At 42.2% G+C, this 16,444-nt stretch overlaps 1 protein-coding gene across 1 annotated transcript in view; it reads right to left on the reverse strand.

Moving 5' to 3' along the window:
• Nucleotides 1–745: 745 nt before the first annotated feature.
• Nucleotides 746–16,444, reverse strand: part of gulp1b (GULP PTB domain containing engulfment adaptor 1b) — a 32,014-nt gene continuing 16,315 nt past the window's right edge. Inside the window, exons 3-13 of the mRNA XM_038980129.1 lie at nucleotides 15,362–15,445; nucleotides 6,564–6,628; nucleotides 6,392–6,463; nucleotides 5,615–5,713; nucleotides 5,319–5,456; nucleotides 4,857–4,973; nucleotides 4,601–4,687; nucleotides 4,223–4,459; nucleotides 3,845–4,010; nucleotides 3,546–3,637; nucleotides 746–1,215 (exon numbers count right to left, since the gene is read on the reverse strand). Coding sequence (XP_038836057.1) covers nucleotides 1,144–1,215; nucleotides 3,546–3,637; nucleotides 3,845–4,010; nucleotides 4,223–4,459; nucleotides 4,601–4,687; nucleotides 4,857–4,973; nucleotides 5,319–5,456; nucleotides 5,615–5,713; nucleotides 6,392–6,463; nucleotides 6,564–6,628; nucleotides 15,362–15,389 — 1,173 coding nt within the window. The 5' untranslated portion in view covers nucleotides 15,390–15,445 and the 3' untranslated portion in view covers nucleotides 746–1,143. The remainder of the gene's footprint in view (nucleotides 1,216–3,545; nucleotides 3,638–3,844; nucleotides 4,011–4,222; nucleotides 4,460–4,600; nucleotides 4,688–4,856; nucleotides 4,974–5,318; nucleotides 5,457–5,614; nucleotides 5,714–6,391; nucleotides 6,464–6,563; nucleotides 6,629–15,361; nucleotides 15,446–16,444) is intronic.

Below are 16,444 nucleotides of genomic sequence, written 5' to 3' on the forward strand. Positions count from 1 at the left end.
ATTCATTTCTAATGACCGGGAATACCACAGGTATACAAAGTTAAATACCCAACATGTAATGAAAATCATAAATGTATTTTGTGTGTTCAGATGCAGTGTGGACAAAGTCATGGAGCCTTATGACAATCAGATTAAATGAAAGTTTTTCAGAGAGAGAACTTGTAAATGGGTCCAATTCAACCGGAAACACAGCAGGAGGGTTAAAGGGAGGTTGCATGAGTTTGTTTTAACAGTTTTGACATTAAGGTGTTATTTGTTTTGTCTTTGAACACACACACCTCATTCCCCCACTGGGAGGTAATACCGAATATTGCAAATTCTAAGGGTTATGACTGGGTTCCTTCTTGTCAATTGTTTCTATGAAGTTGCCTTTTAAATTGCTCTGCCATTATTATTGTATGAGGTATTATTGGTTGGGTTACCCCTGTGCTGTGACGTGTTTAATATGGCATCTTATCCTTTCTCTCCACTGGCTACCTAGCAAACAGGCTACCCTCTCTTCTGCTGATGTTTTTCCTGGTGTGGTACTCTCTCATACTCTTTTCCTTTCGGCAGGTATAATACCTGCCTGGCACCAAATGAACATCTTTACCTCTAACCAATACGTTTATCGGCGAACAACAATGAAAGGAAAGGTAAAAAGTAATTTAAAAAGAGCTTCCTGGTGCAAAAATTATACAGAAAATATTTGTTAAAGTGCCAGCGTCTATAAAATGAGGAAGTCAATGAGCTAATGGTCTTCCAATCTTGTCAACCACTAATCACATTTAATGACTGCACAATAATCCAAATGACAAAAGCAATGCACCCCCCAACAACAAAAAAATGACACATTTTATTTATGGGGTAGAAAAATAGTCATCTACTGCAGTGCATTTATCATGACATTGATCACCATTTAAACCAATGCAAATAGTCCCAACGTATAGTTCCAGAAATGTTGAATTTATACAAATACTTCTTTACCAATTAAATTATGTCTACAAAAGGAAAGCATTGGGGTCATCAACTGTTCACGTTAGGGTTGCGTTGGGGTCAGCATCAACTGTCCACGTTGGGGTTGCGTTGGGGTCAGCATCAACTGTCCATGTTAGGGTTGTGTTGGGGTCAGCATCAACTGTCCACGTTAGGGTTGCGTTGGGGTCAGCAGCGACTGTCTACTGGGTCCAGAGAGAAGATGGTGCCCTCCAGGGTTAGTCCCATATTGAACCCCTCCTTCAGAGAGAGACACACACAGGTCAGTGATCCAACCAGAGACTACAGAAGTCTAGAGCAGTGTGTCCTATATAACAATGAGCAATGCTGTAATTACAGGGCAGTATCCTAGACATAATCTCAATTGAGATTCTCAGGAAACCTTGCTTTCTAATTCAGGTCTACACTTAATCTGTTTTGACAAAAGCAAAATGATGGCTAATTGATAGGAAATGAGCAGGACTAGCACCAGCAGCCTGGGAGCAAACATGGTATGCTACAATCATAATGTACTTTGACAGTTGGCCTCTATGTACATAATTGATTTATGAGTGATGCAAACATTCAAATAGAGGCAGACCTCAGTGAAAATGTGAAAGCATGTTTAATGGAAAAAAAAGATGTGATGGATATTGTGAAGCATACACATAGGTGAGAGTAAACTAACCGTCGCTGACGCTGCACAGTGAAGAGAGAGAATACGATTATATACTGTAGGTTACAATCTATAGTTAGATGAACTAACTGTAGGTCATAATCTTGTTAGATTATAAACTCAGCAAAAAAATAAACGTCCTCACGGTCAACTGCATTTATTTTCAGCAAACTTAACGTGTAAAATATTTGTTTGAACATAAGATTCAACAACAGACAAACTGAACGAGTTCCACAGACATATGACTAACAGAAATGGAATAATGTGTCCCTGAACGGGTCAAAATCAAGTCAGTCAGTATCTGGTGTGGCCACCAGCTGCATTAAGTACTGCAGTGCATCTCCTCCTCTTGGACTGCACCAGATTTGCCAGTTCTTGCTGTGAGATGTTACCCCACTCTTCCACCAAGGCACCTGCAAGTTTCCGGACATTTCTGTGGGGGGGGGGGGCTCACCCTCCAATCCAACAGGTCCCAGACGTGCTCAATGGGATTGAGATCTGGGCTCTTCGCTGGCCATGGCAGAACACTGACATTACTGTCTTGCAGGAAATCAGCCATACTGCTCGTTCTGTGCGTGGTGGCATTGTCATGCTGGAGGGTCATGTCAGGATGAGCCTGCAGGAAGGGTACCACATGAGGGAGGAGGATGTCTTCTCTAACGCACAGCGTTGAGATTGCCTGCAATGACAGGCTCAGTCCGATGATGCTGTGACACACAGCCCCAGACCATGACAGACCCTCCACCTCCAAATTGATCCCGTGCCAGAGTACAGGCCTCGGTGTAATGCTCATTCCTTCGACGATAAACGCAAATCCGACCATCACCCCTGGTGAGACAAAACCGCGACTCGTCAGTGAAGAGCACTTTTTTCCAGTACTGTCATGTCCAGTGACGGTGGGTTTGTGCCGGTGATGTCTGGTGAGGACCTGCCTTACAACAGGCCTACAAGCCCTGTCCAGCCTCTCTCAGCCTATTGCGGACAGTCTGAGCACTGATGGAGGGATTGTGCATTCCTGGTGTAACTCGGGCAGTTGTTGCCATCCTGTAGCTGTCCCGCAGGTGTGATGTTCGGATGTACCGCTCCTGTGCAGGTGTTGTAACATGTGGTCTGCCAATGCGAGGACGATCAGCTGTCTGTACTGTCTCCCTGTAGCGCTGTCTTAAGCGTCTCACAGTAATGACATTGCAATTTATTGCCCTGGCCACATCTGCAGTCCTCATGCCTCCTTGCAGCATTCCTAAGGCACGTTCACACAGATGAGCAGGGACCCTGGGCATCTTTATTTTGGTGTTTTCAGAGTCAGTAGAAAGGTCTCTTTAGTGTCCTAAGTTTTCATAACTGACCTTAATTGCCTACCGCCTGTAAGCAGTTAGTGTCTTAACGACCGTCCCACAGGTGCATGTTCATTAATTGTTTATGATTCATTGAACAAGCATGGGAAACACTTTACAATGAAGATCTGTGAAGTTATTTGTATTTTTACAAATGATCTTTGAAAGACAAGGTCTTGAAAAAAGGACGTTTCTTTTTTTGCTGAGTTTATACTTAATATATGTAAAATATTTACTCAGACCATGTAAACAATATACGGCATTACAATAATGACAAGATTAACATTCAACTCTTATAAGACGGGTCCAGTATAAACTCCTGAAAGGCTGTGTCCCATTCTAAAAGGCAGAATCCATGTCGATTGGAACGCAGCCAAAGCATACAGTATTTTACCCTTGATAAACATCTAATCAGCATAATGGTAGAGCGTTGCTATATTTGTGTAGAGGCAATGCTATTACTTACACCAATGACTGAGCACATAATGCCTGTGTAATATGCCCCGTATTAACGTAAATATATGAGCATTACAAAGACTCGCTCTAGAAACACTGCTGTTCCTACAGTTGAATGTACACACCTGCATTTCATCCAGTTTAGATTGGACGTCAGGAGGAAAGGATGTGTTGCAGAGGAACGGGTCAAAAGGCTCCGCCCCCAAAATATCTGTTCCTGTTGGAGGGGTGAGATGGAAGGATGAGGGACCGAGGGAAAATACACAGCAGAGAGAGGGAAGACAGGAGTTGAATCAGCATACTGTATGTGTGCAATTGTTAATTTAACAACTTGTATTAGTCTTTATGCAATTGCATACAACAGTTTATCAATCAATTTCATTACGACAATGTAAAAAGGAGCATAGTGCGGCAGAGTAGTCACCTCTCTCTTTCAGGAAAACATGTGGAGGAGGTGGAGGAGGGGAAAAGGAGGGAGGAGGAGGGGAGGACCCATTGATGGCAGGTTTCCTTGCCATAGAAGACCCTGAGGAGAAAGGAACCATGTCGAAAACGTCCGTCGGGGTACGCCTGGATATGGTGCTCCATGCCTGAGGGGGGAAAACAACCAAATACAAAGCTGTTGAATGGCAGCTGGATGTCATACTAAGGCTACAGTCATAAAACCAAACACACACACCCTCATAATACACTATCTAAAATAAGGGCGCTTCTGTGATTCTATATGAAGTGAACCATAGAACCCTTTTGCTTCTCTTCTAGCAGTGTATTAAGGAAAAGCGAGAGAGAGGTAGCTATTTACTCGCGGTCGAGGTAAGCAGCACCCATAATGCTGCGGTAGCCTGGGCTGGGCAGGTTTACTGGGTGGAGGGGTTAGTAGACCAGCGGAGATACTGGAGTCTGGAGAGCTGGCTGGGGTTAGAGCCACAGAGGACATCTCTAGAAAGGAAAGGGCGTTCAGGCTGACACTGTCATCCCAGAACATAGACGAGGGACTCGGCAGCATGTGGGCCTCGTTAGAAGAGTTCAAGTGTAGAAGCTGAGGAGAAATCAGCCAGAGAAAGAAGAAACAGGTAGCGATTTGTTATCACTGATGTCAGGAAGTAAGATAAGGTGTTGTTACGGCAGACATTTCTAGGGATTAGTGTGAGACAAACTGTTAGATTAGTAGCTAGTTTACCGGTGAGCCTTGACAATCTGCCATGTGATCCTCTAGATCTTGAAGTCGTTCTTTCAACTTGGAATTTTCAGTTTCCAGTTCCAGAATCTAAAGTCAACAAACACAAGCCAAGATCATAATCTAAGAGGTCCCATTTTGTTAGGCCTTTTTCATGCTCTAGTCATGTCAGGATGTGGCACTACATTCCCCATGATTAAATAGTGCACCAGAGAGTTCTGATCAACATTAGTCCACTGTAGAAGGAACGCAGACTTACTCTTTTCTGCAGACTGCCGATCTGTTTCCTCATCTCCACGTCTTTTCCGCCAGACTCCAGAAACTTCCTGTACGCCAGGTCAAATGCTCGACCAATGCTGACGGTGATCTCCTCTGCCTGCAATCCAGGGCATCATGGGTATCCTCAAACATCTAGTGAAAGTACCCTTTGACATGTTGCACATATATGATGTTGTACACATTTTTCAGGGACCTTTTCTGCTCTTGACCGCTATTTTCAGAACTACTTGCTTAAAAATAAAACCTCTAACACCTCTTTAAACCTGAAACAACTAGTTAGGATGAATTCCATAATGCTACTAAACCACCGTGACCTCATACTATGGACTAACGTCTGGTAAATTGACATCTAAGATTCATATAAGGTTATTATAACCTCTAAAGAATCCATATAAAAACACATGAAATACACAAACACTAAATTAAACTTTTTTCCCCTTACACATTTTTCACTGTCGAACACATAACAGATGTGTTTTTTGGTCTCTGGCTCTGTGCAGATGAAGGTGAATATCCTCTTGTCCGTTTTGTCGTCCGCGCAGAAGGATATCCTATGAAGCTGACAGTTGTGCTGTACATCCTATAATGAATGAAGATAAATGAGCTTCATCTAATTCTACTCATAAAAAAGAATATTAAGACAGACCGCTTTAGTAAGGACTGACTGCTTGGTGAGTTTATTCTTCACAAAAGACCCAATGAATCTGGTCTATTATGAGGCCCTCACAGTGAACTTACTCTGGTCTTGGGGTCTAATAATTTCACTCCGTAGATGGATACCTGCAGCTCCACCTTCGGTGTTTTGTGTCCCTCTGATTTCTTGATATGCCTTTGGAACTGCAGGATTGAAACGTCAAATCCAAATCTAATTTTATTGGTCACATACACGTGTTTAGCAGATGTTATTGGTCACATACACGTGTTTAGCAGATGTTATTGGTCACATACACGTGTTTAGCAGATGTTATTGGTCACATACACGTGTTTAGCAGATGTTATTGCGAGTGTAGCGCTGTAGTGCCTCTAGTTCCGACATTTACTGCACTATCTAACAATTTCACAACATATACCCAATACACACAAATCTAAGTAAAGGAATGGAATCAAGAATATTTAAATATATGGACGAGCAATGTCAGAGCGGCATCGGCTAAGATACAGTAGAATAGTATAGAATGCAGTACATACATATAGGATGAGTAATGCAAGATATGTAAACCATTATTAAAGTGACTAGTGTTCCATTTATTAAAGTGGCCAATGATTTCAAGTCTGGATGTAGGCAGCAGCCTCTGTGCTAGTGATGGCTATTTAACAGTCTGATGGCCTTGAGATACAGTAGAAGCTGTTTTTTAATCTCTCGGTGCCCGCTTTGATGCACCTGTACTGACTTCGCCTTCTGGATGATAGCGGGGTGAACAGGTAGTGGCTCGGATGGTACGTTATGAAATTGACAAATCTAAGGTCCTATAAAATCAATTGTTTGAGTACTGGGGGAAATTCTTAAGAGCATACCTTCAGCTTTCTCACTGCTACCCTTATGACATCTGTGCCTTTAGGTTGGTCAACCTCTGTTACGCCAAGGAACTGCAACAGGATAAAACAGCACATCATTTTCAGTCCAGTAGATGGTGCTATTCACCTCTGTGAGCTCAACGCAGGCGGAAGTGGAATTAGAAGATCCTACCTTGACATTGTACGCCATGTGATTCTTGGCCAAAGCCTCAGGGGATGTCATTCCTCCAGATTTATCTGAAACAAACAAATGAATGAAGGTTAACACCGTACATACATGTATTGAAATTTGATACAGAAAAAAAATCTATTTGTGTTTTAAAACATGTATACAATTCTTTGCCATCCAAGCCTTAAACAGATACAGGATTAGAACTGGTCTGACCCGGGTTCTTCTTCCCCAGGAAGTGTATATAAGCATCTATAAGCTAAGCTACATAATTAGATAAAGTGATGGTACAAAAAAACAAATTATATAAAAAAAGGTAACATTGACAATTAAACGTTTGCTGTGATTCTGTTCATCTTGATTAATGCGACAACAAGAACTAGTGTCTTGTATCAGGAGTCATCTACATTCCATCAACAATTCGGCCTGTGTCCATGTTAAACTTCACATAACAGGTAAGCATAACCACAGCCATTTTTAGCATTGGCATTAGACCAGTGGCCCCACTGAGTTGAGTTCCCACATCAAAGGCTACTGCTCCACATGTGCTCAAGCCTTCCTTCCACATCCCATACAGAACCATGGGGATTACTGAAAGGTCAAAGAGAGAGAATACAGATTTTACCTCTATAGACGGATACATCAGGTAGTATTAGTGTAACCTCCATAGACGGATACATCAGGTAGTATTAGTGTAACCTCCATATAGAGGGATACATCAGGTAGTATTAGTGTAACCTCCATAGACGGATACATCAGGTAGTATTAGTGTAACCTCCATGTAGAGGGATACATCAGGTAGTATTAGTGTAACCTCCATATAGACGGATACATCAGGTAGTATTAGTGTAACCTCCATGTAGAGGGATACATCAGGTAGTATTAGTGTAACCTCCATGTAGAGGGATACATCAGGTAGTATTAGTGTAACCTCCATATAGACGGATACATCAGGTAGTATTAGTGTAACCTCCATGTAGAGGGATACATCAGGTAGTATTAGTGTAACCTCCATGTAGAGGGATACATCAGGTAGTATTAGTGTAACCTCCATAGACAGATACATCAGGTAGTATTAGTGTAACCTCCATAGACGGATACATCAGGTAGTATTAGTGTACCCTCCATAGACGGATACATCAGGTAGTATTAGTGTAACCTCCATAGACGGATACATCAGGTAGTATTAGTGTACCGTCCACAGACGGATACATCAGGTAGTATTAGTGTAACCGCCATATAGAGGTCAGGTAATATTAGTGTAACCTCCATATAGACGGATACATCAGGTAGTATTAGTGTAACCTCCATATAGACGGATACATCAGGTAGTATTGGTGTGACCTCCATATAGATGTCAGGTAGTATTGGTGTGACCTCCATATAGACGGATACATCAGGTAGTATTAGTGTAACCTCCATAGACGGATACATCAGGTAGTATTAGTGTAACCTCCATATAGACAGATACATCAGGTAGTATTAGTGTAACCTCCATAGACGGACACATCAGGTAATATTAGGGTAACCTCAATATAGAGGTCAGGTAGTATTACTGTACCCCCCATAGACGGATACATCAGGTAGTATTAGTGTAACCTCCATATAGAGGGATACATCAGGTAGTATTAGTGTAACCTCCATATAGAGGGATACATCAGGTAGTATTAGTGTAACCTCCATATAGACGGACACATCAGGTAGTATTAGTGTAACCTCCATATAGAGGTCAGGTAGTATTAGTGTAACCTCCATATAGAGGTCAGGTAGTATTAGTGTAACCTCCATATAGAGGTCAGGTAGTATTAGTGTAACCTCCATATAGAGGTCAGGTAGTATTAGTGTAACCTCCATATAGAGGTCAGGTAGTATTAGTGTAACCTCCATATAGAGGTCAGGTAGTATTTGTGTAACCTCCATATAGAGGTCAGGTAGTATTAGTGTAACCTCCATATAGAGGTCAGGTAGTATTAGTGTAACCTCCATATAGAGGTCAGGTAGTATTAGTGTAACCTCCATATAGAGGTCAGGTAGTATTAGTGTAACCTCCATATAGAGGTCAGGTAGTATTCGTGTAACCTCCATATAGAGGTCAGGTAGTATTAGTGTAACCTCCATATAGAGGTCAGGTAGTATTAGTGTACCCTCCATAGACGGATACATCAGGTAGTATTAGTGTACCCTCCATAGACGGATACATCAGGTAGTATTAGTGTAACCTCCATATAGACGGATACATCAGGTAGTATTAGTGTAACCTCCATAGACGGACACATCAGGTAATATTAGGGTAACCTCAATATAGAGGTCAGGTAGTATTACTGTACCCCCCATAGACGGATACATCAGGTAGTATTAGTGTAACCTCCATATAGAGGTCAGGTAGTAATTACTGTACCCCCCATAGACGGACACATCAGGTAGTATTAGTGTAACCTCCATATAGATGTCAGGTAGTATTGGTGTGACCTCCATATAGACGGATACATCAGGTAGTATTAGTGTAACCTCCATAGACGGATACATCAGGTAGTATTAGTGTACCGTCCACAGACGGATACATCAGGTAGTATTAGTGTAACCGCCCTATAGAGGTCAGGTAATATTAGGGTAACCTCCATATAGACGGATACATCAGGTAGTATTAGTGTAACCTCCATATAGACGGATACATCAGGTAGTATTGGTGTGACCTCCATATAGATGTCAGGTAGTATTGGTGTGACCTCCATATAGACGGATACATCAGGTAGTATTAGTGTAACCTCCATATAGACGGATACATCAGGTAGTATTAGTGTAACCTCCATATAGACAGATACATCAGGTAGTATTAGTGTAACCTCCATAGACGGACACATCAGGTAATATTAGGGTAACCTCAATATAGAGGTCAGGTAGTATTACTGTACCCCCCATAGACGGATACATCAGGTAGTATTAGTGTAACCTCCATATAGACGGATACATCAGGTAGTATTAGTGTAACCTCCATATAGAGGTCAGGTAGTATTAGTGTAACCTCCATATAGACGGATACATCAGGTAGTATTAGTGTAACCTCCATATAGAGGTCAGGTAGTATTAGTGTAACCTCCATATAGAGGTCAGGTAGTATTAGTGTAACCTCCATATAGAGGTCAGGTAGTATTAGTGTAACCTCCATATAGAGGTCAGGTAGTATTAGTGTAACCTCCATATAGAGGTCAGGTAGTATTAGTGTAACCTCCATATAGAGGTCAGGTAGTATTTGTGTAACCTCCATATAGAGGTCAGGTAGTATTAGTGTAACCTCCATATAGAGGTCAGGTAGTATTAGTGTAACCTCCATATAGAGGTCAGGTAGTATTAGTGTAACCTCCATATAGAGGTCAGGTAGTATTAGTGTAACCTCCATATAGAGGTCAGGTAGTATTCGTGTAACCTCCATATAGAGGTCAGGTAGTATTAGTGTAACCTCCATATAGAGGTCAGGTAGTATTAGTGTACCCTCCATAGACGGATACATCAGGTAGTATTAGTGTACCCTCCATAGACGGATACATCAGGTAGTATTAGTGTAACCTCCATATAGACGGATACATCAGGTAGTATTAGTGTAACCTCCATAGACGGACACATCAGGTAATATTAGGGTAACCTCAATATAGAGGTCAGGTAGTATTACTGTACCCCCCATAGACGGATACATCAGGTAGTATTAGTGTAACCTCCATATAGAGGTCAGGTAGTAATTACTGTACCCCCCATAGACGGACACATCAGGTAGTATTAGTGTAACCTCCATATAGATGTCAGGTAGTATTGGTGTGACCTCCATATAGACGGATACATCAGGTAGTAGTGTACCCTCCATAGACGGATACATCAGGTAGTATTAGTGTAACCTCCATAGACGGATACATCAGGTAGTATTAGTGTAACCTCCATATAGAGGTCAGGTAGTAATTACTGTACCCCCCATAGACGGATACATCAGGTAGTATTAGTGTAACCTCCATATAGAGGGATACATCAGGTAGTATTAGTGTAACCTCCATATAGAGGGATACATCAGGTAGTATTAGTGTACCCTCCATAGACGGATACATCAGGTAGTATTAGTGTAACCTCCATAGACGGATACATCAGGTAGTATTAGTGTAACCTCCATATAGAGGGATACATCAGGTAGTAATTACTGTACCCCCCATAGACGGATACATCAGGTAATATTAGTGTAACCTCCATATAGACAGATACATCAGGTAGTATTAGTGTAACCTCCATATAGACGGATACATCAGGTAGTATTAGTGTAACCTCCATATAGAGGTCAGGTAATATTAGTGTAACCTCCATATAGAGGTCAGGTAGTATTAGTGTTACCTCCATATAGAGGTCAGGTAGTATTAGTGTAACCTCCATATAGAGTTCAGGTAGTATGAGTGTAACCTCCATATAGAGGTCAGGTAGTATTAGTGTAACCTCCATATAGAGGTCAGGTAGTATTAGTGTAACCTCCATATAGAGGTCAGGTAGTATTAGTGTAACCTCCATATAGAGGTCAGGTAGTATTCGTGTAACCTCCATATAGAGGTCAGGTAGTATTCGTGTAACCTCCATATAGAGGTCAGGTAGTATTCGTGTAACCTCCATATAGAGGTCAGGTAGTATTCGTGTAACCTCCATATAGAGGTCAGGTAGTATTAGTGTAACCTCCATATAGAGGTCAGGTAGTATTAGTGTTACCTCCATATAGATGGATACATCAGGTAGTAGTGTAACCTCCATATAGAGGGATACATCAGGTAGTATTAGTGTAACCTCCATAGACGGATACATCAGGTAGTATTAGTGTAACCTCCATAGACGGACACATCAGGTAATATTAGGGTAACCTCAATATAGAGGTCAGGTAGTATTACTGTACCCCCCATAGACGGACACATCAGGTAGTATTAGTGTAACCTCCATATAGATGTCAGGTAGTATTGGTGTGACCTCCATGTAGAGGGATACATCAGGTAGTATTAGTGTACCCTCCATAGACGGATACATCAGGTAGTATTAGTGTAACCTCCATATAGAGGTCAGGTAGTAATTACTGTACCCCCCATAGACGGATACATCAGGTAGTATTAGTGTAACCTCCATATAGACGGATACATCAGGTAGTATTAGTGTAACCTCCATAGACGGACACATCAGGTAATATTAGGGTAACCTCCATATAGAGGTCAGGTAGTATTAGTGTTACCTCCATATAGAGGTCAGGTAGTATTAGTGTAACCTCCATATAGAGGTCAGGTAGTATTCGTGTAACCTCCATATAGAGGTCAGGTAGTATGAGTGTAACCTCCATATAGAGGTCAGGTAGTATGAGTGTAACCTCCATATAGAGTTCAGGTAGTATGAGTGTAACCTCCATATAGAGGTCAGGTAGTATTCGTGTAACCTCCATATAGAGGTCAGGTAGTATTCGTGTAACCTCCATATAGAGGTCAGGTAGTATTAGTGTAACCTCCATATAGAGGTCCGGTAGTATTCGTGTAACCTCCATATAGAGGTCAGGTAGTATTAGTGTAACCTCCATATAGAGGTCCGGTAGTATTCGTGTAACCTCCATATAGAGGTCAGGTAGTATTAGTGTAACCTCCATATAGAGGTCAGGTAGTATTAGTGTAACCTCCATATAGAGGTCAGGTAGTATTAGTGTAACCTCCATATAGAGGTCAGGTAGTATTAGTGTAACCTCCATATAGATGTCAGGTAGTATTAGTGTAACCTCCATATAGAGGTCAGGTAGTATTAGTGTAACCTCCATATAGAGGTCAGGTAGTATTAGTGTAAATTCCAAACCCATGCAGTCAGGTGGAAATGTGCTTGTTTTGCCTACTGTAGACACACTGGCACTGAATGTGCTGGAAGTTGATCTGTAATATTAATGTAAATGAATATAACAGGGAAGCAAGAGAGTGGTGTTTGTGGTCCAGATATAAAGAAAATGCATTTTGGTTTTATTCTGGTAGGAAAGCACACAGCCTCATTTTATTCCAACTCTTTCTCACTTTGATGGTGATAATATACACTAACTGCAAGGTATGGATTGAACAGCCACACCTAATGAATAGTTCTCATGAAAATACTATATATTGTTCATTCACCTTGATTAATCACATTCAGTGCCAATGTGTCTCCACAGTTTACAACCAACAGGAAAGGCTGTAAAGACGCAGTGTCTCAAATGCGACCGTATGCCCTATACAGTGCACTCTCTTTGACCAGGGCTTATACAGTGCACTCTCTTTGACCAGGGCTTATACAGTGCACTCTCTTTGACCAGGGCTTATACAGTGCACTCTCTTTGACCAGGGCTTATACAGTGCACTCTCTTTGACCAGGGCTTATACAGTGCACTCTCTTTGACCAGGGCTTATACAGTGCACTCTCTTTGACCAGGGCTTATACAGTGCACTCTCTTTGACCAGGGCTTATACAGTGCACTCTCTTTGACCAGGGCTTATACAGTGCACTCTCTTTGACCAGGGCTTATACAGTGCACTCTCTTTGACCAGGGCTTATACAGTGCACTCTCTTTGACCAGGGCTTATACAGTGCACTCTCTTTGACCAGGGCTTATACAGTGCACTCTCTTTGACCAGGGCTTATACAGTGCACTCTCTTTGACCAGGGCTTATACAGTGCACTCTCTTTGACCAGGGCTTATACAGTGCACTCTCTTTGACCAGGGCTTATACAGTGCACTCTCTTTGACCAGGGCTTATACAGTGCACTCTCTTTGACCAGGGCTTATACAGTGCACTCTCTTTGACCAGGGCTTATACAGTGCACTCTCTTTGACCAGGGCTTATACAGTGCACTCTCTTTGACCAGGGCTTATACAGTGCACTCTCTTTGACCAGGGCTTATACAGTGCACTCTCTTTGACCAGGGCTTATACAGTGCACTCTCTTTGACCAGGGCTTATACAGTGCACTCTCTTTGACCAGGGCTTATACAGTGCACTCTCTTTGACCAGGGCTTATACAGTGCACTATCTTTGACCAGGGCCCATAGGGGCCCATTTGGAGACCCTCTCTGCATCAGATGGTCTCCATGTAAATATGTCTCTGAGATAGGAGACATCACAAATGACAAAATTAACAATAAAATAAATAAAAAGTGTGTACTTGAAACAGGACTTGGGAGAGTAACAATGTGTCTCCTAACTAATCCTGGAAATACTGTCAACACAACAGGGGTGAGTTCTAGGTGGATGAACGGGTAGAGGCTGCTTTAAGATCCAGTACACACACACTATTATGGATGTTTAACAGTAGTAGCAGGAAAGTGCGTGGGTATTTGTAGAGTGGGGTTGACGCAACAGAATAGAATGTGCCTCACAGCATCCTAATGAAATATTCAGACCACCAAACCCAGCTACTGCTGCGACTGCTAAGTGAGAAACTCTGGGCAGACGTTGGTGGTGAGGTAAAGACTGTGGAGCATCGGAGGCCAGAGGCGGCGTATATGCACGCATATTAGGAAAGGAGGAAAGTCACTAGCCTAGTAAAACATCAGGTCAGAGACACCTGTATCAGCCCACTGACAGATGTAACCAGCCATGTCTAGAGTTTTTGCAGCTTAGAGAGCTCAAGCGAGAGATTGTGTCTAGACTCGACAGTTCATTCAGATTCTGTATTCTGAAAATGGAGTTCTGATTATGGAATTCCAAACACGTCATGCGTCTGTCTACATTTAAAATGTGTTCACATTGTGTCCGTTCCCGCACTATATTCAAAATCAAGTATGCATTCTACAAACGGTGAAATAAGCAAAATATGACAACGCCACAACAGCTGTTGGCAGCAGCTAACTACTGTAGCTAGCCAGCAAGCTAACAAGAAACGCTAAAGGGACTGCAAACGAGTTCGCATAACTCTAGCCAAATATTTTTCTAAATATTTGCTAGTTGGATACCATTTGAGGCCAGCAAACAGGTTCCCTACATGCTAGGAACATATTTCCTCCAACGTTATAATGAAACGGTGCCTCAGTCCCAAAACACAAGTTTTCTGGAGACTTGTGGTAGGAGTGCTGATGATGTCGCCCACGCCATGTGTTTCAGTAGCCTGATTGCGTCCAGACTGAGGAGAAATCTGCACACAATGCATTCCTGACCACCTCCTGAAGTGGTCAGACAGATCTGAACACAATGCATTCCTGACCACCTCCTGAAGTGGTCAGACAGATCTGAACACAATCTGACCACAAAGCCACTTTTGTGCGTCTTAGATCCGTCTTCGTATTATGATAGCAGAAGTCGCATGTAAGTGTAAAGTGTAGACACGACTAGAGAGACAGAAAGAGACACTAATGAAGATGAGAATTGAGACATTTGTTCATCAGGAATTAAATTGAGTAGGTACAAATTGCCTTTACATGATGTTCTGTAAGTAACACATATATTCCATAAAGAACTACAACATGAAATGTCTCTACCCACTGGACACAGACCTCATTTCAATGTCAAAGTTTGATTTACTTTTACAGTTTACAGTTGGTTCAGTTGTCAACTAACATGAAATAAAAAAAATAATCCCTTACATTGATTTATTTTTATCAATCCAGTTTTCCACTGATTCAACGTCCTCACATGAAATGTGATTAAACACGACGTGGAAACAACGTTGATTCAACCAGGTCTGGCCCAGTGGGTAAGTACTTGAGGTCAACATGCTTTCAAAAGACTGTGCCGTTTGTGTACAAGAAACATGGTGTTATTTCAAATGCACTCAATGAATACAGTGAGCTGTTACCGTTTCTCCTGTTGAAAGCCCGGTTCATACTGCGGTAGCTTCTATGGTGGTACTGAGACCGGGGCTCTGCAGTGGATCAGGAGCCTGGAGGGAGAAAACACAACAAAGTCAAGGTCAAGGACATTGAACGACTGACTGAGGGGCTGTGGGTTAGGGGATGGCTGGGAAAAGAGAAAGATCAGCGCCCCAAATGGCACCCTATTCAGTGCACTACTGTTGACCAGAGCCTTATGGCACGTGGTCAAAAGCAGTACACCACATCGGGAATAGGGAGCTACTTGAGACACACTCAGAGAGAGACATCCATCTGTATTGGCTTGTCTTGGCTAACTGGTGCAGTGAGAGATCAATGTGAAGCTAAATGACTGGAGACCTGAGCTAGAACGACATTTGGTCTGGTGTTGGGTAAAGGAGACAGGAGCTAGATTGAGGTTTGGTATGGTGTTGGGATATAAAGGAGACAGGAGCTAGATTGAGGTTTGGTATGGTGTTGGGATATAAAGGAGACAGGAGCTAGATTGAGGTTTGGTATGGTGTTGGGCAGTAAAGGAAACAGGAGCTGGATTGAGGTTTGGTATGGTGTTGGGATATAAAGGAGACAGGAGCTAGATTGAGGTTTGGTATGGTGTTGGGCAGTAAAGGAAACAGGAGCTGGATTGAGGTTTGGTATGGTGTTGGGATATAAAGGAGACAGGAGCTGGATTGAGGTTTGGTATGGTGTTGGGATATAAAGGAGACAGGAGCTAGATTGAGGTTTGGTATGGTGTTGGGCGGTAAAGGAAACAGGAGCTGGATTGAGGTTTGGTATGGTGTTGGGAGGTAAAGGAAATATGGGTTGGAGACAGAGGACAGGACTATTGTGAACTTCATTCACATGGATGCACCTAGTGGCAAACCACACACACACAGAATAATACATGCAATACATTTTTCAATACATTTCTGCTTCTACCAATGTTCAGCCTTTAGAATGCATTCCTCTATACGATTATCCCTGATCCAATCATCCAAGCCATGCTAAGCTTTAGCCAGCGCTCGACTTAAACAGTCATGCCTTAAACCCAGTCATCCCACAGAAAAACA

Source organism: Salvelinus namaycush, chromosome 40 (assembly GCF_016432855.1).
Source record: "Salvelinus namaycush isolate Seneca chromosome 40, SaNama_1.0, whole genome shotgun sequence".
In the NCBI taxonomy this organism is placed as follows: Eukaryota; Metazoa; Chordata; class Actinopteri; order Salmoniformes; family Salmonidae; genus Salvelinus; species Salvelinus namaycush.